The sequence below is a fragment of the Corvus brachyrhynchos genome, unplaced genomic scaffold (genome assembly GCF_000691975.1).
Source record: "Corvus brachyrhynchos isolate BGI_N302 unplaced genomic scaffold, ASM69197v1 scaffold11, whole genome shotgun sequence".
In the NCBI taxonomy this organism is placed as follows: domain Eukaryota; kingdom Metazoa; phylum Chordata; class Aves; order Passeriformes; family Corvidae; genus Corvus; species Corvus brachyrhynchos.
Window position 1 is genome coordinate 560108 of NW_008236965.1, and position 24294 is coordinate 584401.

Below are 24294 nucleotides of genomic sequence, written 5' to 3' on the forward strand. Positions count from 1 at the left end.
AAAGAGATTCTAAATAATTTTAGTTAATTTTTCCTGGTGTATTAGGCAGAGATAAATATTCCAGAAAGAAAACAAGGGAATAGCAAGCAATTTTTAAAAGCCTGATTTATAATGTAAGCATTCACTTTCTCACAGATGACATATGAAAAAAAGATTAGAAGAATTGTAAATGCTTTTCTAGCTGTCGAGCTGCTTCAGACTCACAATTTCAATATTTACAGCTTGCACTCTAACCTGTTTAACAATGCTTGGTGAAGTACTAGATGTGGATCAAGTCTCAAAGGACAATGAAGGTTATTTAAAACCAATTTGGTATGTGGATGCAAAAGTCTCACCTTATTTTTAGCAGAAAAAATTAATAATATTTCTAATTTTTCCTAGCTAAGTTGTTCTGCTTTTATTCAGTGCAGCAGGGGGCAGAGGGCTTACTGGATGCAACAGATTATTTGTATAATAAGGCCATATTAAACATTAATTTTGTCTTTTAAAAACCTATTCTAATATTCTTCATGCATTTATATTTCAATATTGTTTAGCATTTGTGCACAAGATGCAGAGATATCTCTCAAATGTCTGTATAGGTAGCTAACATAACCTTAGGGAGAGAGAAAAATAGATTTATATGACAGTGTCGTTTACTTTGCTATAATGACATTTCTAGAATAAAAGCAACTAAGCAAGCAAAGGAACACCATGCCCTGGATTACACAGTAATAGCTTCAAGGGCAATTTGGAGCCTCTCATTTTCCATGTTCCTTAGAATGAGCACAACAGTTATAAAGGTTTTCAAACAGGAAAAGGCTGCATGCTGCAGTCAAAGTATTTCATGATGACAGGTAAAGGCAAAGCTGACAGGTAAAGGCAAAGCTCTTAAATGGATTTCATATAAATTCTAAAATTATTTTGAAAACTACCCTTTGGAGGGGGAGAGGGAAATCATGATTTTTTTAAACAAGTAAATGAAAGACTAGCTGTGCTTTTGGCTGATGTTTTCACTGTATCATTCTATACAAACTTGGGCACCAAACTTTCATGAAAGCATCATTTCAATGAGATTCAGGTAGGGTACATTCATCACCAGCTAATATATACAGAAATAAATAATGCAAAAATTTAACTAAATCTCTATCACCTTTGAATTTCTCAGTAGTTAGAATCTAACTACTCATAGCTTAAACTGAACAACTCTTGAATAAGAGTTGTGCTACAGTCTGCTGGTACATAAATGATAAATCAAAAGCTTTGCATAACCTTATTTTTTAACAAATTAGAAAAAATTTGGTGCAATAGCTCTGACAATCCTAATGATATAGCAATATTCAATTTAAAAAATCAATTTTAATAGTTTAAAGTGTGCCAAATAGTCTCTGCTATAGCTGTAGCAGTATTTTACCCTTCCCATGTATTCGTCTTTAATTACTTTTCACAGAGGTTTGTCTTGTTTTTCTTTCCCTCTGCTATTTCTTTTTATAAATCAGTTGTACAGAGTAAAAAGAAATCTAAGCATATTCATTCCACTCATTTTTTTTTCTTTAATGGTATGTCAACAGCTATTGTAGTTCTGAAGAGCTCAATTGTACCATGGACTGTGGAAGCCAACAGCGGGTTTTAAAAGCTGTGATTATAGCAGCCATTCATGATGACAGATACAACTGTATTCACCTAAATATACTCAGAACTTCTGACTACCTCACCAGCCTTTAGTGTCAATACCATGTGTGAAAAATGGTACAGATTCCCACAGTAGGGAAACTCATAACTGCATTTACATTGGGCTTCCTATTAAAAAAAAAAAAAAAAATCACTGCATTTTCTGTATGTATTTTTTGTATTTTTCCCATCTCTACTGGTGGAAGTCTCCTGCTCCTTCCATATTTGCATATTCATTTTCTCCCATACACCCCAAATCTTTAAGGCTGTGTTGCTGCAGTCTTCCCAGGCTCCCATTGCACAGTAGAAAGAAATATATGTTTGTCCTAAACAAATGCTCTATCCACAGATATTCTACTGCCTTGGTTTGAATTCACAGCTACCCTTCCCCTGCACCCAGCAAAACTGTTATCTTATTTAGGAAAGAGTTGGTGTATTACTATAGGCATTAAAAGTCTGCCTTTTATCTCATAGCAGAGCTTCCTAAAAATATAGCAGGAGTTTAAAATTATCTTTCTCTTGTTAAAAGTTTATTTTCCTTCCAGGGCAGGAAGTCCCAGATATTTCTTCAAAGATGTGTTACTCAAAATTTGGTAAAGGTCAAATATAGCTAAGCATTTTTAAAACGGTGTTTGTTTTTTCTCCTCACAAAACAAACAATCATAAAAGCAACCTCTGTTTTGCTTGTGTCTCGTCTCCTCTCCTCTCCTCTCCTCTCCTCTCCTCTCCTCTCCTCTCCTCTTCTCTCCTCGGGGCAAAAGTTTTGGAGAATGAAAAGAGGAGGGTTTTTTTTAAATGGGAAGGTTTTCCGTTGCCTTGGAATCAGCAAACTCTGTTCAAATTTAGTGAATGTGTGTGTGTATCTCTTTAATTAAAACAAATATTTATAATTAAAAGTACAAGAAGTAAAACTGATTTCAATAATCATGCGCCTATGGTTTTTATTTGAATAGATAAAAAATCACAAAATGCCTCTTAGCCGTAGAAGAGTACACTTTTCACCTGCTTTCAAATTTATAACATAACAGCCCACCAGTGCAGTGCAAATGATTTTTTTCTTTTCTCAAAATCTTCAGAGACTACAGGCTTAGCACTGGCCTAGCTTCTCTTTTAATGACTGAAATTGCAGAAAACAATTTTTTTCCATACTAACTTGCTGATAATGCTGAAAGGCCTCTAAGAAAATAAATACCCTTTTTCTATGCATGTTGAAGATACTGAAGATATTTCCATATCCTGAAAATGCGACAGTAGTTCAGTTAATTTACCTAGATGTTATCAATTGCCATAAAAAACCCAAGAATTAAGACCACCTCCAATTCTGTTTTTGAATCAGAATTGCATTACTCTACTCATTTTATTTATTCTTCCATAATGTACATGAGCAGGAACTATAAGGACCTTCCACACATGTAGTTCTTCATTCTGCAACAATTTACTTATTAGAAAACCTCTCCTTTCTGCCCACAAAATCCTTTTAAAATACCAAAAGTAAATTCGTCATTTTTCTGTTGACTCTGTATGGTATTTTTAATCAAGTTAATGCAAGTTTTCTGCCCTTGGATACTCTGAACCACTCAGTTTAATAAGGGAACCAGATCAGCTGTCATGTTCTCTTAGAGGAGTGACTTTGCCATACATTCAAAAATGGAAAGAAAACTTTCAAGTCATGAAAGTCTTAATTTGGCCTGTAAGACTCAACCGGCCCACAATTTATATTGTTTGGGTTAGTTTTATTTTTTAATTAAGTAATATTTTTAAGAACTGCTGCTTTCAAAGGACAGATCATAAAAACTCAACACTTATCATGTGTCTTCTGGAACTACTAAGTTATAACAGGACCCTGAATGTGTATTTATAATATTTTATTCCAATTTATATATACTATAGTCTAAAGTAAGTCATCTTCAGTGCATTATGCTTGCTGTCCACCCCCTAGCAGGCACTTCTGCCTGTATATCTTTCTGAGTTGAGTTTATAAATCCTTGTTCTCTCAGCTTTATGTGCATATCAAAATTACTATGACAGATCACAAAGATGTTTTTAAACCACATAGACAAGAAGACACCTAGAGCAGAACATTACAGACATTAGCTTTTGAAAATACGAGGTGTAATCTGCCAACTATCATTTATAATATATTAGAATAAGACATTACAGAACACATGCAAAAGCATTTTGAAATGTCCTTGACTTTTCAAAAGCCAGACTAGGTCTTTCAAGCATTTTTCTTCATCTTTTGAGCCTCTCTTAGTAAGAGAAATAGTTGCATAGGACTATTTCCTATTAAGTGTACAGCTTTTTATTTGTGCACGAGAATAGGGAAGAAATGAATCCTTTTCCTGTTTTGATCATATAATCTCCACTAAATGTCAAATTATCCACATTTTGCAAGTGTCTTTTCTTCCTAAATCTCTGTTCCTGCCCTCTCATTCATCCCACTAAACTGTCACTGCTCAAATATAAGCAAAAAGTCTAGATAGTGCTAGCTGTATGAAAATGACAAACAGTTCACATAGCCTTAATTTTTCTTTCTTCCTGGTGGTGTCAGAGTAGCTCCTCAGAAAACTGAATTTACTCATAAAAATATAGATATTAAATTAAAAAAATAAAAAAGCATATGCAACCCACACAGAGGAATGAGCCTATTTCTATTTAAATTAGCTTATCATAATGCATTTTTTGCCCTTTGCCTAGTTATTAATGAGTGACTTTTTGAATTCTGAATGTTAGCTCAAAAATTCTGAAAAACTGATGGAATTGTTTTGAAGGAACAAAACGCCTGAAAATTAAAAACAGTGTTTCACCAACGCTCTGCCACTGCAGGGAGGGGTGGCTGCTGGGCTGGAGGATCTGTCCAGGTGGGAAGGTGCTTGCTTTGACCCCGCAGGAGCAGTGGTCCCTGCTGCCTCCATCTCAGGGGTTATTTTTGTGCTGCCTTTCTTCCCAAGCCTTGGATCCTGTGCTGTGTCTACCCGAGTTTTGCCCAGGGCGGGATGGGCAGGTTTGCTGGAGGGCAGGAACAACCAGAGCAGGGTTTGTGGGGAGCCAGGGTGGCCCCCACAAAGGTACCTCCTCCTGCTGCATGTCTTAGGTGTGACGCCAAGACCCGAAGTGCGTCGCTGGTTTGTGCTTTCATGGGGCAGGCTATGCAAAGAGGTTTTGAGAGAGGATGGTTTGGGCCACTGAAATCACAAACTGAGAGGCAATTACCAACTCCAAAACACAAAAATAGAAGCCTTTCAGTGAAAATGCAAAGAGTCAGAGGGGGTGGCTTATTAGGACAGGTCCAGCCAGCATGGGATGCCATAAGGCAACTGGTGCTTGGGCTTTAGTGCCAGGCTCAAAGCTGTGGAGGAACCAGATGTTCACGGAAAGTTGCACTTCCGTCTTGGATGTGTGTGGAAGAGACAAGTTTTCTTGGCAGAGGTATATGAAAAGAAAACAAAAATCACTTCTCTCCTCAGGTTCTTTACCCACCTGGGCATTAAAGACTATTGATAGCAACATTAAAAATGCCCGGTTAGAAGATATGTGTAAGCACCGAACAGAAGTAGGAACTTATAATAAATTTACCATCTCTACAGCGAAGCACCATAACCCACCTACTTTCTAATAAAACATTTATTCTGTTTACTGCAGCGCTCAAATTAAAACCTTTGTTTTCAAAGAGTACTCATTTTTCCTTGTTTAGTTTGCGTTGAACTGAGAATAGTGAAGTATAAAAGGAAAGCTTCCAGTTGTCTTGTAGCCGCAATCATCACTTTCAAAGAAAGCACAGAATGTAAAAAGGAAACTTTGTGTTACATCTGAAGCACAGTTTATTCTAACTGCCAATATTAATCAAAACAGCAATATTTTAATAAAAAACCCTATACTTATTTTGTACACTGCAGCTAGCTTAAAGAAATGCATGCTGTGATTCCATCCTAAGAAAACTGAAATACCATGAAAAATAATAACAGTAATGTCACTTTAGACATAACAAGGTAGAAGCAATATATTTTATTAGACCAACTTGTGTATTAAGCCCCTGAGATCTAAAGACAGTCTTGTACACCCAAAAGCTTGCAGGTTTTTTTTTCTCCCAGCTGTACATCTCGTTTAAAAAACAAATATTTCTACTACAGATTTGTACTTGTCTGCTTTGAAAAGCTGACATGAATTTTTGTGCTTGTTTTATAACAAGAAAATATTATGTAGAGCCAGCTTACCATTTCCAAAGGTTATAACCATAACAACCGTGAAATGTTAGAGCAGGATTCATGTGATTTAGATGCCTATATTATAAATCTACATTTGAGTTTGTTAACTAAAACCCTTGGACAGTCAAGAAATGGAAGTGGAATTCTGTAGAATTCAACTCATCTGACGTTCAGTGCATTGGCATAAAGAGGGTATCAGTCATGCCATGGAGTTGCCAGGAACAGCAGACAGCTCCTATTCCACTGGGTGTAAATATTAAACTTTGGTGAGAGGATTTTTACCTCTAGGAAGAAAAAGCATGCAACAAATCATGTAATCACTATAAATAAACCTTCCACAACTTGAGTAAAATTGTGCTGTGGGAGTAGTGGCTCCATAAAGGGCTTATTAAGGACTGGGAATTTTTGTTGTCATATCGTGTGTCTGGAGAAATATGATCCTCTTGTTTAACATGGGAAGAATGCAGTGAGGTGAACAGCATGATTTAGAAAAGGAGAAAACTCATAGCCATCTTTCTAATCTAGTTCTTCTGTCTTCATTTTGTTTAAAGAATGTGGAGGAAATTCACCAATTTATATCACTCTTGAATCATCTTTCTATGAAGTTGTATCTAATATTTTTAAATTAATCCAGTTCCGGATGTGAATATAATACTCCAAAGCAAAAGGAAAAACTGCATTAAAGAAATGGGAAAGTGTCATTGCTGGTTCCAATTTACTTTTCATATTCAAACAATTATTGTGTGTTATCACATTCACACAGAAAAAAAAACAAGCTGGTAAAATTGTTTTCCTGTATTAAGCTCTCACATAGATAAGTAAAACATCGGAAATTAAATTATTACACAATTTTTATTTAGTAATTTCTATCCCTTTTCACATATCTTTAATTTTTAAACTTTTCAGATAAAGTACCCTAGAATACAGAGTGAATTCTCTTGACTGCTTAATTTTAGCCCTGTAGTCAGTTGGTGTTTTACCCAAATTTATTCCACTAAGAACTGTCTACCAAAGTGAGTAAACTGGGAAGAACTATAGTTTTAGCCAGATTCAAAATTAAAATCTGTACTTTAGAGTAATGTAGAAATAGATGGGCAGGGTTTCCCTTTCTATTATGGTATAAAAAAAATTTAGTCTGCTGTTCATCCTGTCTTGGAGGGTCACTATGCAGCTACCATGCATTTTGCCAGTTACTAAAGCATGAAGAAAGAATATTTAAATTACCTTTAGAAAATGATTTCATTCATTAATTGAAAGAAATTGAATGACAGAATAACCAATAAAACATCAAGGTGATCTGCAGAGCTGGAATTTAAAAAAGACTGATTTCAATTTTTAAAAGTAACATCAATTCTCATCTTCCATAACCAGAAAGTCAAAAGATCAAATATTAACTCTTTAAGTCAATGAGCAAATGGAATCAGTCACAGAGAAACTAAGATTTCAGTCTTGATTCACACTTGTAATAGAATTCCAAGTAAAAGTTGTTTGTTAATTTTGATATAAACTGTTTTTCTATTGTTTACATACTACATTTTGGGTGATTAATTAATAGTATAAGACAATAGCATGAAAAAAAGCCTTTTTTTTTCCTTGGGGGGGTGGTGAAGGGGAGATGACAATATTTCTGAGGATTTTAAGAGAATTTACTCTTTTAATATAGTGGAATATATATTAGATACCTTCTAAATGATTTTGAGTCTTCTGTTAACACTCTCCCCATCTGATATTGCTGCAGTTAAAATAGGATGTCTTTTCTTCTGTAAAAATTTTCTGCTTCTAAAAACAATTGCAACTATTTCAGATACATGTATTGTCTGAAATTTCTCCCTGAACATATGTACTATCAAAGTCATTGTGCTCAGTAGCTCTGAGATTAGAACTTGCCTAAGCCAAATGAAAACCATTAAAAGCATTGGAAAAGTGCTCTCCATTTTAAAGCTAAATATTCAGTTAGTCTAATAGTGTATAGACTGTTTTTAAGAGTGTGTACAGATTGTTTTTAGGATGGGAGCAACACAAAGTCCATATGCTATTGTACTGGTACATATTAAACTCTGGTTTATTAAAGTACCATCCTAGAAGACTCCACTGTACATATAAATTATCTAAAGCAGTATAAGAAAAGCTTTGGAAATGATAAATGCTTGGTTAGGATAGTATTGGTGGATTTAAAATACTCTAGGGGAATGTAAAAGTAAAATGAAGTCTTCTGATTCCATAGCAATAATGTGAAACATTAACATTCAATGTAATTTATCTACTTTTTAAAAGGTTGTTTAACATGCATCTTGGATGCCTGAACAACAGATTTATTTAATTTTTGCAAGATATTATTGAGCTATGGGTTTATATGTCTTTTATGTCTTTAGTAGTCACTAACACATTTTTGTGATAAACATTTTTGTCTGCAGCTTCTCTCTCTCTGTAGAATGGAGTTTATCTTAACAACTTCACTACACTAAACTGAAACAATGGGAAGCACAATCATGGTAACAACATCCACTCACTGTTTTTGTTTCAATATTCTCATATGACTCATGAAGAAAGGGAAATTGACTCACACAAACGAACTTTCATAACTTTGGAAATGTCATTTCCCTACTTTTTTTACTCTCACCTGATGTAATAAAATAGATTTGGTTGGAGTTATTATTTTAAACTTTAAGTCTTTAATTTTACAAACAAGATTGAAAAAAACCCTCAACATATTCAGGAAAAAAAAAAAAAGACATCAGGTCTATAATAGTAATGCTGTGGTTAGAAATAAGCAAAATTGACATAATTTAACAATAGTATGCACAGTAATGCACTGGACTTCTTGCATAATATCTAATTTATTAATTTAAGTGGAATTCTTCATTTTGATTATGGAATAAGATTTTTTCTATTTCTTACCAATTATTGAAACACACCCCTAACTTTTACTGGCACCATATTGTCCACAGGGAGTACAGGACTCCAGAAGAAGTCATGACTGCATCATCAACTATTAGAGGCCACGTCCTATCTGTTTTATTAAATAAGTTTTGACCATCCAGCTTTGTCTCCTTCTTTGACTTACAGTCTAGAGGATCTTCTCTCTACCCTGACTATGATGGGAATAATCTCTGATAATTAAAATTGGTCTTTGTGAGCACCTCAATTCAGCATATCATGAAGGAAGAAATGCCAGAAAGTCACCAGCAGCAAGATTGAATATTAATCTGGAATTTTGTCTCCCTTTAACTTTTGCATCTCTTCTTTGGCTAAATTGCTGAAGCTGGTTTTCTAATTCATAATTTTAATTCATAACATAAATAACATGACATCATCTGCACTTCCTTTGAAGTAAAACACATAAAGCTTTGCTCATTGCTGTCTTCATATGAGGCTGGTTTGGAATAACCCTCTAAACTGATTTACAATAAATATGTTAAATAAACAATCATAGAGAACATTTTAATCAAACATCTACATAATGTTTTGATTATTATTACTCAAATGCACACAGGAAATTAATTTAGACCCTTGTTTTCAGGAGTACTAAAATGATTGCACTATAAAAGATCACTCATTTCTAATTTAAAAAAAAAAAACATTCATCCCATTCTACTGCCATAAATTTGGTAAACCTACAGGATTTTATGCATTTTAAAATGCTAGGTTAGGATTTCGAACATGCTGCTTTCATAATGAATCTGTTGTTTGCTTTATATTTTATTATTCTTTGCACAGAATAATGTTAAATAGAACTTCTATCTGAGTATGTTCTGGAATTGAATTTAATTAATGATGAACCAAAGGAAAGAACATCAGTTCTGATAATTATTAGGATCAGCTGAATGAAGGAGTCGCTGGGTACACTCAATATGGTTTATCCCTGTCATTAACTTCAGAAACCAAGCAGAGTTTGCGCTAAAGCTATAAATGCCTGGAAAACAACCCTCTTTGTTCTTTAATACTTTTCTCACCTAGCACCTGCTAAAAATAAAGAGGAACATACTTATGGCAGCACCTCTCGGCATTGCGATTTATTGAATGAGAAAGAGCAGCACACCTGGAAAAAAATCGAAGCCAACTTTTTTGGGGAAAAAGATGGTGAACATTTTGTCTTATACAGTTAGAATACACTCCACTTGAAGCAGGCTACAACTTTCAAAGTATATGCTTGTGTGTGTGTGTGTGTGTCCCTTTCTTTGTTTTTTCTTTGGTTTTTTATTCACAATATATGGTGGCTGGCTGTGCATAAAACATCCACATGTCATGAGCTGTGAGGCAATGTATATAATTTATTCATAATTATTTCTTCATACTATTTATTTTTACAGTGATCTTTCCAGCCCTTAAAATACATACATACGTGTAGTCATTTAAGATTTCTTACTAAGCTAATGAAGACTAAATCTGTCAGAAAGCAAAAGAGACAAAACTTATTCAACATATCCCAAATTTTAAGCAACACTAAGAGTTGACTACTGCGTAACTGAAAGAGAAAAATTGCATTCCTTTTTTTTTGCCAAAAGAAACTAAAAATGAAAAAAAGTAATGGCTTGAAGATGGAAAAGAGTGAACTGGCACTTTCAAGGTTATTGCAGAAATTCGTTAAACCAAGCAGGCTGAATATAAATAATAAAAAATATATATTCCTATAGCTTGATTGTAAACATGCTGAAATCTGTAAATCTGAAATTGTGCTCATTCCAGCAGGAGTTTTTTTCAAGGGAACTTCTAGGGGTCTAATCATTGAATAAAGAAAATAAAGGGTATCTCTGAGGAAAGGCTTCAGGATTAAGAATCTACTGATTAGCTCTGATTCCATCTGCAAGATATAAGGTCTTCTTACTTTTAACAGAATGGAAGAAGTATTTTAATATTTAAAACTAAAACGGTCATGGCGGAAGTGAATAAGTAATGTTCCAACTGCCAGGCTGATGGGGTCTGTTTGTTTTGTGATGTTCATGATGGAGAACTATATTTTATTGCAGTAGGGACAGGTATATTCTCTCTCAGACACAGGCTGGACTTCATTTGACCTGAAGGAAACCCTTCAAAAGTGGAAAGAGTTTGCAAATGCCTTGGTACTATAATTAAAAAAAAAAAGAATACTATTAAACCTAGTATTTAAATAAATCACTGAAGGAAAATATTTTTGACCCATGTTGTGCACTATGACTAAACTAACACTATACTTTTCTAATAGGATTCTTTCCCAGTACTAAACATACTCTTAATCAAGTATGTCGGAGAGGGCGGGTATGCCTTAGTTAAAATTCCATACATAAAAGAAAAACTGCTAATCTGAAGTATAAAAGCCTAGAAATGACTTTGTAAATTGGAGGACATTTTAGAATGTTTAATTGCATAACCACAAACCAAATAACCTACCAATTATGCTTTTTATGTGAATATTTTCATTAGTTACAAGCTAAAATAATCAGTGAATAATTTTTGTTTTGAAAAATGGTAATTTCTAAGTCCAACCTTAGAACAATTAGGAAATTGATTCAAATTACTAAGACAATAATATATTTTCAGTGTGACATACAGATCTTCAAAAACATTTGAAAGTTTTCATTAAGATCAATGAAAAAACAACCAAACCCAAAACAAAACAAAAACCCCAAAAACAACAAACAAAAAAGTGAGCCATGAAATAGTTGTTACTATAAAGGTGTACCCAAGGTGGCACTGAGTGCTTATAATTTAAGCTAAGAAGGGGCAATTTTTTCGCATTTTTTAAAAGGTATGAAAGTTATCTTTTTCCATGGCTTATAGATTTTCAACTTCTATGTTTAGATTAGATGGATACAGCCTATTAAGTGAGTTTGCTCTTTTTCAAAATGTGTGAATTCCCTTCTTATCTTTCAACTTTAATGAAAAATCAGAATATGAGCCATTCCACGTCTCACTATGAGGCACACAGGTATTTAGGTGTAAAGCACTGAGGCTATCATAACAAGAATATACAATACCAATATTGAAAAGAACGTGTGTATATAATTACATCCATAGTTAATAGTCTGTAAGGGCAGCAGGCTCCCCTACAGAAGACAGCAATTCTGCCAAAATGCATTGTGTGGGAAAAAGAAGGGAATCCTTAAGTGGGTGACCATCCGCATTTGCCCAGAGAGAAGAAATGGTGAGGAACAGGTGTAACAAAAATTTGTAGTACTGTGAGTAAATCTATTTGCTTGTTCTATTTATTCACATAATATTATAAAGATAATATGAAGACCCACAGTACTACCAAAGGAGTTTACTAACTTGGAGGTTGTCCTTAAACTGCTGGGGTTTGCAGAGGTGGAAATTGAATATTTCCCTCCCTATGCATTCATTCATTTTTAGCACATCAAAATCAGCCAAGTCTCTTTCTGTCTCTGTCTAGTTAAACATTAAATACTGAACTCCTACCTACAGTATGAGCGATGAATTACATTTTTTTAAACTATTCCTACAAATAGTAACATGAATCTGCTTCCAATGCTTTTTTTTTCTTTCTCTTTTCTGTCAGTCTGAGCCTGTTGAAATACTGCTGTGCAGTGGAACACCAGCCACAGGGACAGAAGGGGTCACTTAAAGATGCAGTGAATATGTACTCTCCAAGTCCAGGTATCAAATATTGCAAAAGATAATTGACAACCTCCTTCTGGTATAAATCACACACTTGAAGAACCTTTCTCTGCTTTCTTTATATCAGAGTCAATCAAACAGAGTATATGGATGTTTATTGTGAGATTAGTCACTCGACAGTAATTGCCTGTCTGTACTGACCAAATAAATCAATGCTATACAACAACAAAGAGATCCTGCTTATTGAGCTTAAATAAATATGATTGATTACTTGTAATCTCCCAAAAGAACTTAAACAGTATGATTTCCAGACTTATCTAATAGGAAAACTGCATTCCTTAATTCACTGTAATTTCTGTTAATGTGGAGGGAGAATGGGATACATTGAAACAGAAAACAAACTTTTTCACCATTAAAGGAAATTTGCAAGTCAACCTAATGCTTAATATAAGTGTGTTACTAGTTGCTGGTGTGCCTCAGATTTATATATTAGATACAAAAAAGGATGAAGAGCAACCTATATAATTATTCTTGAAGATTTGTTTCTCGGTTTACTAGATACTTTGAAGGTGCAAGAACTCATACATGCAAGCCTCTTTGTCAACCACATGGATTTAGTTCACCTCTAATTTGCCAGGAAAATCCCCATTCTGCTTTTTTTTACAAAATATACCATGAAATTACACAGCATTACATAGATCATGAGGTACTCCTGCCTTCCATTGTAATCCTATAATTGTAAAAGCTCATTTTCTAACTTACATGTATGTTCAGCTATATGTTTTACATTACTGTACAATGGAGTTTAGAGGTCTGGTGAAGAACTGAAAATTCAATGGACCACTCTTTACACTGTTCTGCTGCTGTGGACATTACTATTAGAGTATATAGTTTGTTTTCATTGATAATGGATCTTAAATAATGATATGGTAGTTTTAAAGGCAGGTTACATTAAATGCATCTTATGCAATTTCTGTTTGCTGAATTATAGTGTTTATTCATGTTACATAATTACTATGTGGAACTTGATACTTCAAAATGTTTTTGAAGCCAAGACTAAATGGATTAAAAAAATAATCAGACTAATGTAAAATAGATTAATTGATAACCACAGTGCATAACGATTGAGATCAGGAAGTTCTTGAAATATGAACTAGAGAAAGTAGGGAGAGAGTAACAGTAAAAATGCTCCTGTCCCTTATCTTGTGCTGCTCAAGCACCTGTCACACCCTTGCAATGGTCTCTCTGGGACAGAGCTACTGCTCTGGGGTTGTGGCTACAGCTGTTCTCATGTCCAAAGAAAATTAGAGCTTGTAGCATGGAGTTACTGCTACACCTATTTTTATGTCCCAAGTAATTTAATCACATGACAGAGTAGGAAGAATTAATGATTTTTTTTTTTTCTGTTAGAGTTCATGCTTTCTGAATTCACTTGTTCCTTGACCACACTTCCCACTCAATGGAGAGAGAGAGAAAAAAAAAAAAAAAAAAAAAAAAAAAAAAAAAAAAAAAAAAAAAAAAAAAAAAAAAAAAAAAAAAAAAAAAAAAGCTGCCCACAAGCTTTTGGAACAGAAAAAAACCAGACTTGTCAAGGTATTACAGATACCACTGTGAAGTATTCAGGACAGCTTTAATGTATCAACCATTTCAACCATTCATACCTAGGCACACAGCAAAGTTGTGTGCAAATGGTACGACTCAAAAACACCCAACTTGAACCACAATATTCAGTGGGCTTTTTTTCCTAAATAAAAGAGATAGAAAGAGCCTGTAATTACCTGTAACCGTCAACTCTGTCGTTCTTCTGACAACAAAGAATCCATATTTTAGCTCACAAGTGTAATTTCCAATGTCATCCTCTCTAACTTCCCGAATGACAAGAGTGTCCTTTTTAAACACAATACTTGATCTCCACGTCTTTGACTTGCATTCCTGTTTAAAGAGAATATAAAACTTCAGTGATTGCATTCTTACACTTAAACTGGACCACTGTGGACAATGTTACCCAAAGCCAAGGTGGCTAGGCAAGAGCCCCGGCTAGTTATAAATTTATATAAACTAAATATCTAAAAATCCACTCTATTTAGGTGTTGATTAAAAAGAATTTTATTAGCTGATTTGATATTTATGCCTCTGGCAAGAAAAGGGAGTTGATTCCTTTGGTGGGTTTTTTTTTTTTTTAATATTATTTTGCTGAGTTGCTCCTATTTAATTTATTTATTTATCATTACATTTATGTCTGCAATCTATGACTTTGATATTACCAGCAGCTCAGGCTGCAGAGGATAATTATATTTTTCTTTTTAATTCAATTAAAAAAATATATAATTAAAAAATGTAGAGAAACAGAAGAAGATGAGAATGAGGAGAAATAAGGATGCTATATATCTCTTTCTAAAAACATCTTAGAATCAACACCCTCTGAACCTAGAAAAGGTGCATTCTTAATCTACAAAAATATTTTATTACAGACACAAATTCTAAGATGAGAATAAGCAAATAGTTGGCTACATTTCTCCTATCTTAGATATGCTATCAGTTAATTTGGACATTAACTTTCCAGGCCATACAATTTTACTTTTTAGGTAGCATAGCCTTGTATACCATAATAAATTGTCCTGCACTGCCACCAGGCAACACTATTTGCAAGAACTTGGCCCTTAAGTAATGATCTAGAAATCAGTACACAATATTAAATAAAGTTATTTATAAAAAAACAATGAAATTATATATGCAAATATAACTTTAAGTATATATATAGAAAGCAAAGTTTTGGTAGTCCTTGCTGAATTTTATTCTGCAAAATTAAGTTGTTCATTCAGGTAAAGCATGCATAGGTATCTTATAAAGTTTACCAAAGGAAGCATTTGAATTTCATCTCTAATGAGTTCATTCTTTTCTATCATTGGTTCTGTTGTTTTTTCTTGATAAAATTTTAAAAAATCAAAGTTTCATAACACTTTTAGATCAAGAAAATCATAAGAACATAATATATTTTTTAAGCTATAAATCTCTTGCAGTCCTTACCTTGTACCACAGAATTTCAGGCTCCCTAAATGGAAATAAAAAATCCTCAATTTCAGGACATGAGATTTCCTTGCTTTTGCTAAGTTCAGCTTTTTCAAAATATTTCATCTTTGAATTGTAGCAGAGTCCAGTGTCATTTTCACCCACCGTCAGCGAAATGGACACTTTCATACAGTAAGTTGAGTTTCTGTAATGCAATAAAAATAGAAAGAAAAGTCTAATATGAAAAAAAAATAAATGCCAATGTACATGAAATTGGTTTTCATTTGAAGCAAAATTTAGGAAATCTGACGTATTTTGTGTCTGTTTTATAGCTGGCCACCATAGTTTTGCTTCTTTCTCTTGACTAATTACAATATTTAGAAGGCACTGGTTGGCCTTACTCTGTAACTAAGGGTTTGTCTCTCCCTTTCATCAAAATCCTTCTAACATTAGTGTCATTACTGTATATTTGAGAACAATTTCCCCAAAAATAAGTAAACAACAAAAGATCCATGTATTTACCAGTGAAACTAGACACACAGTCTGCTCACAGACACCATTATGGCAGCTCTCAGGGTTGGAGACATCATTTTGTGGTACCACAGGAAAATGACAAATTGGAACTCGAGCAACACACCAAGAGCCACATATTCATCAGCTCTGAGCATGCCTTAAAATGGAAGTGGCAACGTTTTGCAGACTTAATTAAAAAGAATCTTGTGATTAATTATAGAATGAAGGATGTTTCAATCCAAGGCAAGGCACTGCCAATTTGTTGACCGTAGCCTTCAATGCCCATACTCCCAGGACAAAATGTTCTGCATTACCCACAGATTTCATGAGCTTGTGTTCTCTCCTCAAACTTGTTACTACATCTGCTTCTGGATGTTGATAAGCAAGGCAGCCAGAGAATAGTGAACTTTGTCTGCCTTCCCACATTCCACTATGTGATTCAATCAGGAAAAAAGACAAAATTACTTGAATTGATTTTCTTTTCTTTTTCATTTGAGTTTCCAGGTGGGGAGCAAATGAGTGTATAAAGTTGAGTACTCCCCAGAAGCACACTGTGATGGTGTAAGATTTCTCTCCTACTGTTTCGTAAATGCATTTTACCCCTGACCTGCTGACAGAAGATCCTGCAGAGAGCACTGAGGAAACATTCATCTCCTTATCACCATTCTCAGCCTCTATAAGCTGATTGCTTATTTATAATGGACCTGTGTGTATCAGACATGGCAGAATCTCAAAGATCAATTTCTTAATATCTGTTTCCTTTTTCTGTTCAATAAGAGGGGATAGAAATGCTTAAGGATAAAGAATAAGAAAACTCAATTCAAAGAACTCTAGAGTCCAATTTCTTATAGAAAATGTAACTCTGTAAGTAACTATCAAATTAGAAAAGAGTCTTAGAAACATAAATTCTTGAACAGAATGACCCTTAGCTATTGATCTGATTCATGGGCAAGGAAAACAAACACAAAATTATTTCCTTATAATGAAGCAGTAAGTATAATCTGTTATCGTGTTCAAGAATCTGGCTGTGTAAAGCAAATAAAGTTGTTTAAGCTTTATGCAAATCAAAGAATGGATCCACTGAATATTGAACAATCTTGCTGCTTTTAAGCTGGTAAAGAGCCAATTTCCATTCTTACTTGTACATGTAATTAAAAATCACTGATTTTTAAGGAATACTTTTCATTAGTGTACCTTAGGTTATTTCTCCATTAAAGTGTCACTTGGAATATTTTATTTATTTTTTTGTTTATCATGTGTCTTGAAAATATCATAAAAAGTCACTTAATTATGATTTTCCAAATTGGAAAAATGCTTTTCCTTTGTTCTTGGAAGACTTATGCCTTGGAAACAGGTTCTGAACAATTCATCAAGCTCTGAGGTTTCAGAGTAAGCTAACTAGATGAGAGTATCCTGTTATTGGATGACAGCAGTATATAGGGAGCTGTTTGGCTATAAAATTTTCACATTTAAATATTCTCTTTAATTCCTTCCCATGTGTTTAAGCATCATGTTTGTTCATGTTACTAAATCTCATTATTTAAATATTTCTAGAAGGACATGGCAGGGGAAAAAAAAGGGAGGACAATTTACTGTCTTCCCAGTGTCTGAAGAAGCAAGGTAAGTAAAATTTTTGCATAGGCATCCTTCAGTATTCACAGTGAATTGTGCAAAAACTATGATTTAATGTTTTGATGTACTAAAGAACTCTGTTCTGCAACACTGACAATGTCAATTGCCAGAGACAGAATTCTGTCTGAAGCACATCCAAGTTTCCATCGCAACAGCAGATCCTTTAGCAGATGCAGCTAAGGCTTCCTGCTCCATAAGAGAAGCATTTTGGAAATGTTTCAGAATGTTTAAATTCATTGTTTGAAGTGATCTTTCTAAACTGTCAGATACAAGATACTGAAAAATTTTGGGTAGATTTTTGTCGGCTGAGTTCACGACCAGAATTTTCTCTCAAAATCCCAAAGTATCATCAAAAAAACCTACAGTTCCAGATGCCCACTGGTGACACAGACTTCCTTATTTCAATTCTAAATACTAACTGCACTGTCAATCTGACTCATCTCACACTCTGTGTTGGAAACCAAGGCTGTTGGGATGAAACAAAACTCAAAGAGGCTGGTACAGAAGGCAGAGCAACACAAATAGTATAAGGTAAGAAAACAAAGATAATAGGCTCAGAGTACAGAAAGAGAGAAAGAAAACTAAATAGTCCCTGGGTAGGAATGAAGGAGGGAGTGATTTTGCTGATTACTGCTAGAGCATGAAGGATACAATAGATGTCAAACATCTCAGGTAGCAGAAAAAGCAGGCAGCAGAGCCCTCTGGAGCATACACATACTGTTGAGGGTAAAAAATGCTCATGTGTTAGAAGTAAGAAAGTTTTCCATATGTCTCTTACTAGAGGGACCAGATAAGAAACAAATAAAACAAATGAAAAACCCTTCGACATGAGCTTAAGGAATTTCAATAACTGGTGTTAGCTAAACTAACTGTGGTTTAACTCAAGTTATCATGTGATACTTTTGGTGGGTTTCTTTTGTTTGTTTGTTTGCCTTTATTTTTTCCTGAACATGGTGATAAGAAGAGGTGACAAATTATTGAATTAGTTTTTCCCTAATCTGACCGGTCACAAATGTTTGCAAGTATAAAATTAGCTAGAAAGTTTTTGTGCATATAAATGACGTTTTCATTTTCATCTTTTATTCAATGGATTTTCAAGTGCTAAAATAATGAGATCCAAAAGTACAAAATACAAAGCAGGAAGCCAAAAGCTGTTTGGTAATTTTATTTAAGACAAAAAATCCATTTAAATTAAATTTATCTTAAAATGAAGTCAAATTAACAGGTAACAGAGAGAAAAGGAGAAGCAAGGAGACACAAGTACAGACAAAAGAATGCACACAGACCAAAAATAGCTTCTCTAAACTTTACCTGTTGCAACATTCACATCTACATTTAAAGGAATTGCTTAGAGAATTAAGCACTTAAATCATGGTTTCTTTATAAATATATCTCTAAAATGGGCCAGATGTGTTTATGCTTACAAAACTCTGCTTTTTTTCCTCATAAAAACACCTCTGGTAATTGTCAATTTCCTCTTCAGCCTCACCAGAGAGAGCTCAGTGGTGGATTTTTACAGCTCAATTCTGTCCAGGCAGCATTCCTCATCATCCCTATTCATAACAGAAGGGAAAGTGGGACTCTTCCCATTACTTGTCCACTCCACTGCTCTGTCATCATACTCTTTACCAGAGTAAACAAACTGGGGAGCAAACAGCTAACCAGAAAATTTCTCCTAAGTTTCTCCTCATCATACAAACTGAGTTGGAAAAGTAGTTTTATTTCCAGCTCCTTTTAAACTGGAAATTTTAAAAAAAATCTGAGAAAACTCTTTTCTTTGCAGTTTTATTTTAAATTTTAATAAGTGAGCTTAGCCACTGATGTCCATATCCACTTTCTATAAATGGTCCGCCACATTTCCTGGGCAAACTTTTGTTGACATCATTAATTAGTTTTTTCATGATTTTGCAGAAACAATTTTGCCCTTTTTAAGTCCAAGTAACTTCTGTTACAGTTATTTGGATGCCTGAAAGCTGGAGAGTAAAGCATTCATTCAAGACCGAAACAAAAACACTTTATTGACAATCTACTCGTGCTCTTGGCCCGTAGCTCCAAGGGCTCTTTGTGAGCTTTAAAACTTTTGCACAAAAATTTTTAAAGCCTCTACATAGCAGCAGGGTTTTTTGAGGACACGCCTGAGGCCTTGGGCATGTGGTGAGGGAGGAAGGCCAGTGTACCACAGGGCAGCCAGGATTGCTCTCATGCACTGAGGGCTCCTTGGTGGCAGGATCTGATGGCCCCAGCAGGTGGCTGCCCCCACAGCGGCTTCTGGCCCATTTCTCCAGGACAGCAGTTCACAAACTTTATATAAAGTATCCGCTTTTATTGGATTTAGGTTTTGTTTGTTGTTTGGGGCTTTTTTCCCCAAACTCTGGAATGGCTGACTCCCACACTCTCTGACTCAGATATCTGAAATCACAGATATCCCTCACCACATGCCCAAGGCCTTTTCCACAAAGCTTCCAGATCCAACAGAGCTGCAAGTGCTAGGGCAGTGCTTCAGGCATGGGGAAAAGAGAAGTGGAGGGAGATGGACAGAAGCAGGCTGGAATTTTCCTCTGTGCCTTAGAAATTATCTCCTGCTTCCGTACCCTGGGGGGCCAACCCAGTTTGGAAACTGCTTTTGACCTCAATTGAATTACATAAGCACTGATTTCTTCCCTCAAGGGTCACCTAATTATATGCATGATACTATGAAATAACCCAGTGCACACGAGCCTCCAGGACTATTTGAATATCAATACTCTGCAAGATACTTGTTTTAATAGGTTTGAATTAGACACACCAGAAAATACTGTTTAGTTTCAATGCCCGCTCCCATTCTTGGAAGCCAAACCTTCACATTTAATCTTTTCCTGATAGAAGTGGTACGCACTGCCATCCTGAGTTTCCCCTTCACTCCAAACCTGTCAAAAGAGAATGTCAAAAATGCCAAGTCTAACTGCATTAGAATAATGCCTTCCGTGTGTTAGAGGGAGCTACTGGCTGAAAGGCCTTTTATTGATGTTCTGAACAATAAAAATTAAATAAAATTTAGCCTTTACAAAGGGAAATTAACTTTCTCATCTTTATAATACCCTAGAGCTTCTTTTTTGGGTAAACTAGAATAAAAATGTACATTTTTATGTTATTGATTTTTCTGTATTATCTCCTTCTTTTTTAAAGTCAAAGTGAAACATTTCTTTATGAGAACTGGAATCAATCTGTTATTGATTTCCACATTTTATTAAAACATCACTTTCTTAGTACAAAATACTCAAACAAAATTATGACAATAACCTTAATTATGAACTTGTACTGTCAATTACATGGAAAGCAAAAATACACAAAATTAAGTAATTTCCCCATCAAAAATTTTCTTTAACATTAAAGCTTTCCTTCAGATACATTAAAAGAAAAAAGTCCATAATCTTACTCTACAGGAATACAAAAATATTCCGATAATGTAACTCTGTCTGTACTTCTACAGTATATGAATATAAATCTAAATACATTTTATTTGAAGTTAAAGCTTTCTTACAGAGAAAATGTGTCTATGTGCCTACACATACATACCTATAAACTGGTCATATGGGTATATTGGGGATTTCAATAATTGAAAAATTAATACCAGGGGTATGTGATTCAAGAAAATTAACACATAAAAATTTTAAAAGCATATTATTAGTATACCTATGTGTTATTCAGTATGAGAAATGTTCAATTTTAAAAACAACTTCCTATTAAACTATTTGGTATTGGAACTTCAGAGAATAGCACTTATATATGGATTGCAGGTAAAAATGCTAGAGGTAATTAAAAAGGATAGCAATTAATCAAAAAAGCATTGTACTGCACAGGACATATAGGGTGAGTAAAATATGGATTGCGACTAGTCTAAATTTAATTGTACATTTGATATTTTAGTGCTAGTTACAAATTTAGTGCTAAATTACCTACTCATTTCAGCAAGACTTCCCAGGATTGTTAGTGAAGAAATTTTGGGCCAGTGAGTCATAAAGTGCTAAAATGGAGACGTATCAGAATGATACTAAATGTTTTCACTGCAGCGGATCAATGTATATTTCCAGAGGAGATAGAAGTATGAAGAGCTGTGCAAAAGTGTAACCTTACAGATGAAAATCCCTTTAGCTTTCAACAGACTGCAGTAGGGAGATAATACCGTAGCATGAAATGCCTCTAGGTATACTATCTCCTCATAATTCAGCAGATGATGGCACTTGCTTTTTCTTGGGAACCAATGATCCTGGAGTAATTTTTATACCCTCACTTAGCACCATATGCCAGAATAGCAGAAATGCTTCTTTCGAAAATTACAAGTTAATAGAGTTTTGTTATTCCTCCCATTTCTTTCACTTATAGAATCATAGAATCACAAAATGCTTGAAATTGGAAGGGAACTCTGGATGTCATCTGCTCCAACCCTCCTGATCAAGTAGAGCTACTTAGATCTGCTTGCCCAGGAGTGTGTTCAGATTGCTTTTGAATATCGCCAAGGATGGAGACTCCACAACTTCCTGGGCAACCTGTGCCAGGGTTCAGTCACCCTCATAGGGAAAAGTGTTTCCTGTTGTTCAAATGGAATATTCTGTGTTCCAGTTTGTGCCCATTATCTCTAGTGCTGTCACCAAGCAGCACTGAAAAGAAGCTGGCTCCGTCCTGTTGGCACCCTCCCTTCAGAAATGTATATCCATCAGCAAGATTCTCCTGCTCCTTCTCCAGGCTAGAGTCCCAGCCCTCTCAGCCTGTGCTCACAGCAGAGATGCTCCAGTTCCTTTATCATCTTCATGCCTCTTCGTTGGACTCTGTGTTTTTCTTGCACCAGTGAGTCTGGAACATGACACTGTACTCCAGTGGTGTCACCACTGCTGAGTAAAGAGGAAGGGCCACCCCGCCTGGTGTGCTGGCAATACTTTGTCTAGCGCAGCACAGCTCATCATTAGCCTTTTTTGTTGCAGGGGCACATTGCTGGTTCATGTTCAACTTGGTTTTCACCAGAACCCCCAGGTCCTCTTCTGCAAAGTTGCATATAGTGTTGTTCAGGGAAAATCTGTTTTCTTGGGTGGTTTTTTCACTCACAGGGGATGGATGGGAACCATTAAACAAAAAGCTAGTTTTTCCAAGTATTACATTAAAAGTACATAAAAAAATTATTGGTTGGAATGAGAATGACCAGAAAAAATGCAGACTTTTTGAAGGTAGAGGTCCTTAAAATTATGTCTATGGTATGGTGCTCCAGAGCCTGCTCAAGCAGCTGTGCTTTTGTGTTCAGGAAAAATTGAGTGTTACTACATCCTGATGACTCAGAAGGTCAACACATACTGGAATATCTTTATCACCAAATCATTCCTTTTGCAAATACAACTGGCCTTCTTTTATAGTACTAAAACTGAGAACATTTTTGAAAACGTGGCGCTGCTGAATGGCTTCTCCCTTGTTCCCTCTCTTTGCTTGATGAATTCACACAGTTCTCAGATAAAGATAGATCCTGTCATTCAGTCTCAAATGCTAAGTTAGTTTTCTGTTCAGCTGTCGAGCAGATGCATAAAGAATATCCCATGAAGGTATCTGTCTTGTTTCTGAATGATTAGATATTTATCTGTTGCTAACTCTGCATGAGTGTGTTCTTTTCCAAATAGAAAAGTTACTCATTAAAGGTAGATATGTACCAAGATATCCAACAATTGCATTTATTATAGATATTAGAAGAACGACATTTGCATATGAATAATATTCCCTTGAAATCTCTCCATAATTCTTTCCCATATCTACCCAGTAAAAATGGGAATATATAAAAAATCATCACATTTATTAGGTTTAAGGTTATTTCCTAGCATACTGATGACACTTTTCCAGACTCCTGAAAATTCTTTAATGGGATTTAATGAATATTCTGAATTTAAAAACCTAAATAGTTCCTAGATTTAGAGCTCCTACATTTGTTAAAAAAAACCAACCCCCCCAAAAAAAAACAACAAAAAAACCCTAAGCAAACAAACCCCAAACAAAAAATAAAACAAACCCCAACAGTTTTAGTCATACTTGTTTTACACCTACTTTCCTAAGAAGAAACAGCAATTCAGAAATCAGTCAGTCTTCCTTACCAGTCAGAGGATTTAAAAGAAGACAGTACTATGACACCTCACAGATAAATGTAAGAGCATTGCTGTGTGCAGACTGAGCTAGAACTCAAAAGAAAGTGGCAATTTTCTGAAGAAAGGTCAGTCTTTGGAAAAACATAACCTGCTACTAAAGCAGAAATTTAGAAATGTGCAAGAATTTTTATGAAATTTATATAACTGAAGACCTCAGAGCAAGTCCTGAATTTCCAAAGGCATCAGGATTTGAAGGGACAAATCACTAAACAAAGGGATATAACACAATTTGGATTTTTCCTTCATTTGAGGACCATAAAGGACAAAGGAGACTTATCTATTAATCATTTTTGACTGTGTTCATATGAACATATTCCCTTAGAATAGTTTCCAAAATTGCCTCAGTGTGATCTGTAACGATGCAATAAATATTTTTATTTCACTCTAATTTTAAGCTCTAAGATGTGATCTTGATACATTTCAGGCTGTAGCTGAATGTGTTGGGTTGACCCTGAGTTGATGGACAGTCTTTAAGACCAATTACGCTTCTCACAATTTACATATTTAAACCGCACAGAAAGGCGGGATTGCCCTTTTGGTCGGAGCTCGCCTGCTGGAAGGTGGGGGGCTCCGAGCCT

General features: G+C 34.9%; 1 protein-coding gene across 1 annotated transcript in view; it reads right to left on the reverse strand.

Annotated features, from left to right (window-relative positions):
* IL1RAPL1 (interleukin 1 receptor accessory protein like 1) overlaps nucleotides 1-24294 on the reverse strand; it is a 694687-nt gene that overhangs the window by 253397 nt on the left and 416996 nt on the right. Inside the window, exons 4-5 of the mRNA XM_017728403.1 lie at nucleotides 15435-15621; nucleotides 14186-14339 (exon numbers count right to left, since the gene is read on the reverse strand). Of these exons, the coding sequence (XP_017583892.1) occupies nucleotides 14186-14339; nucleotides 15435-15621 (341 nt within the window). The remainder of the gene's footprint in view (nucleotides 1-14185; nucleotides 14340-15434; nucleotides 15622-24294) is intronic.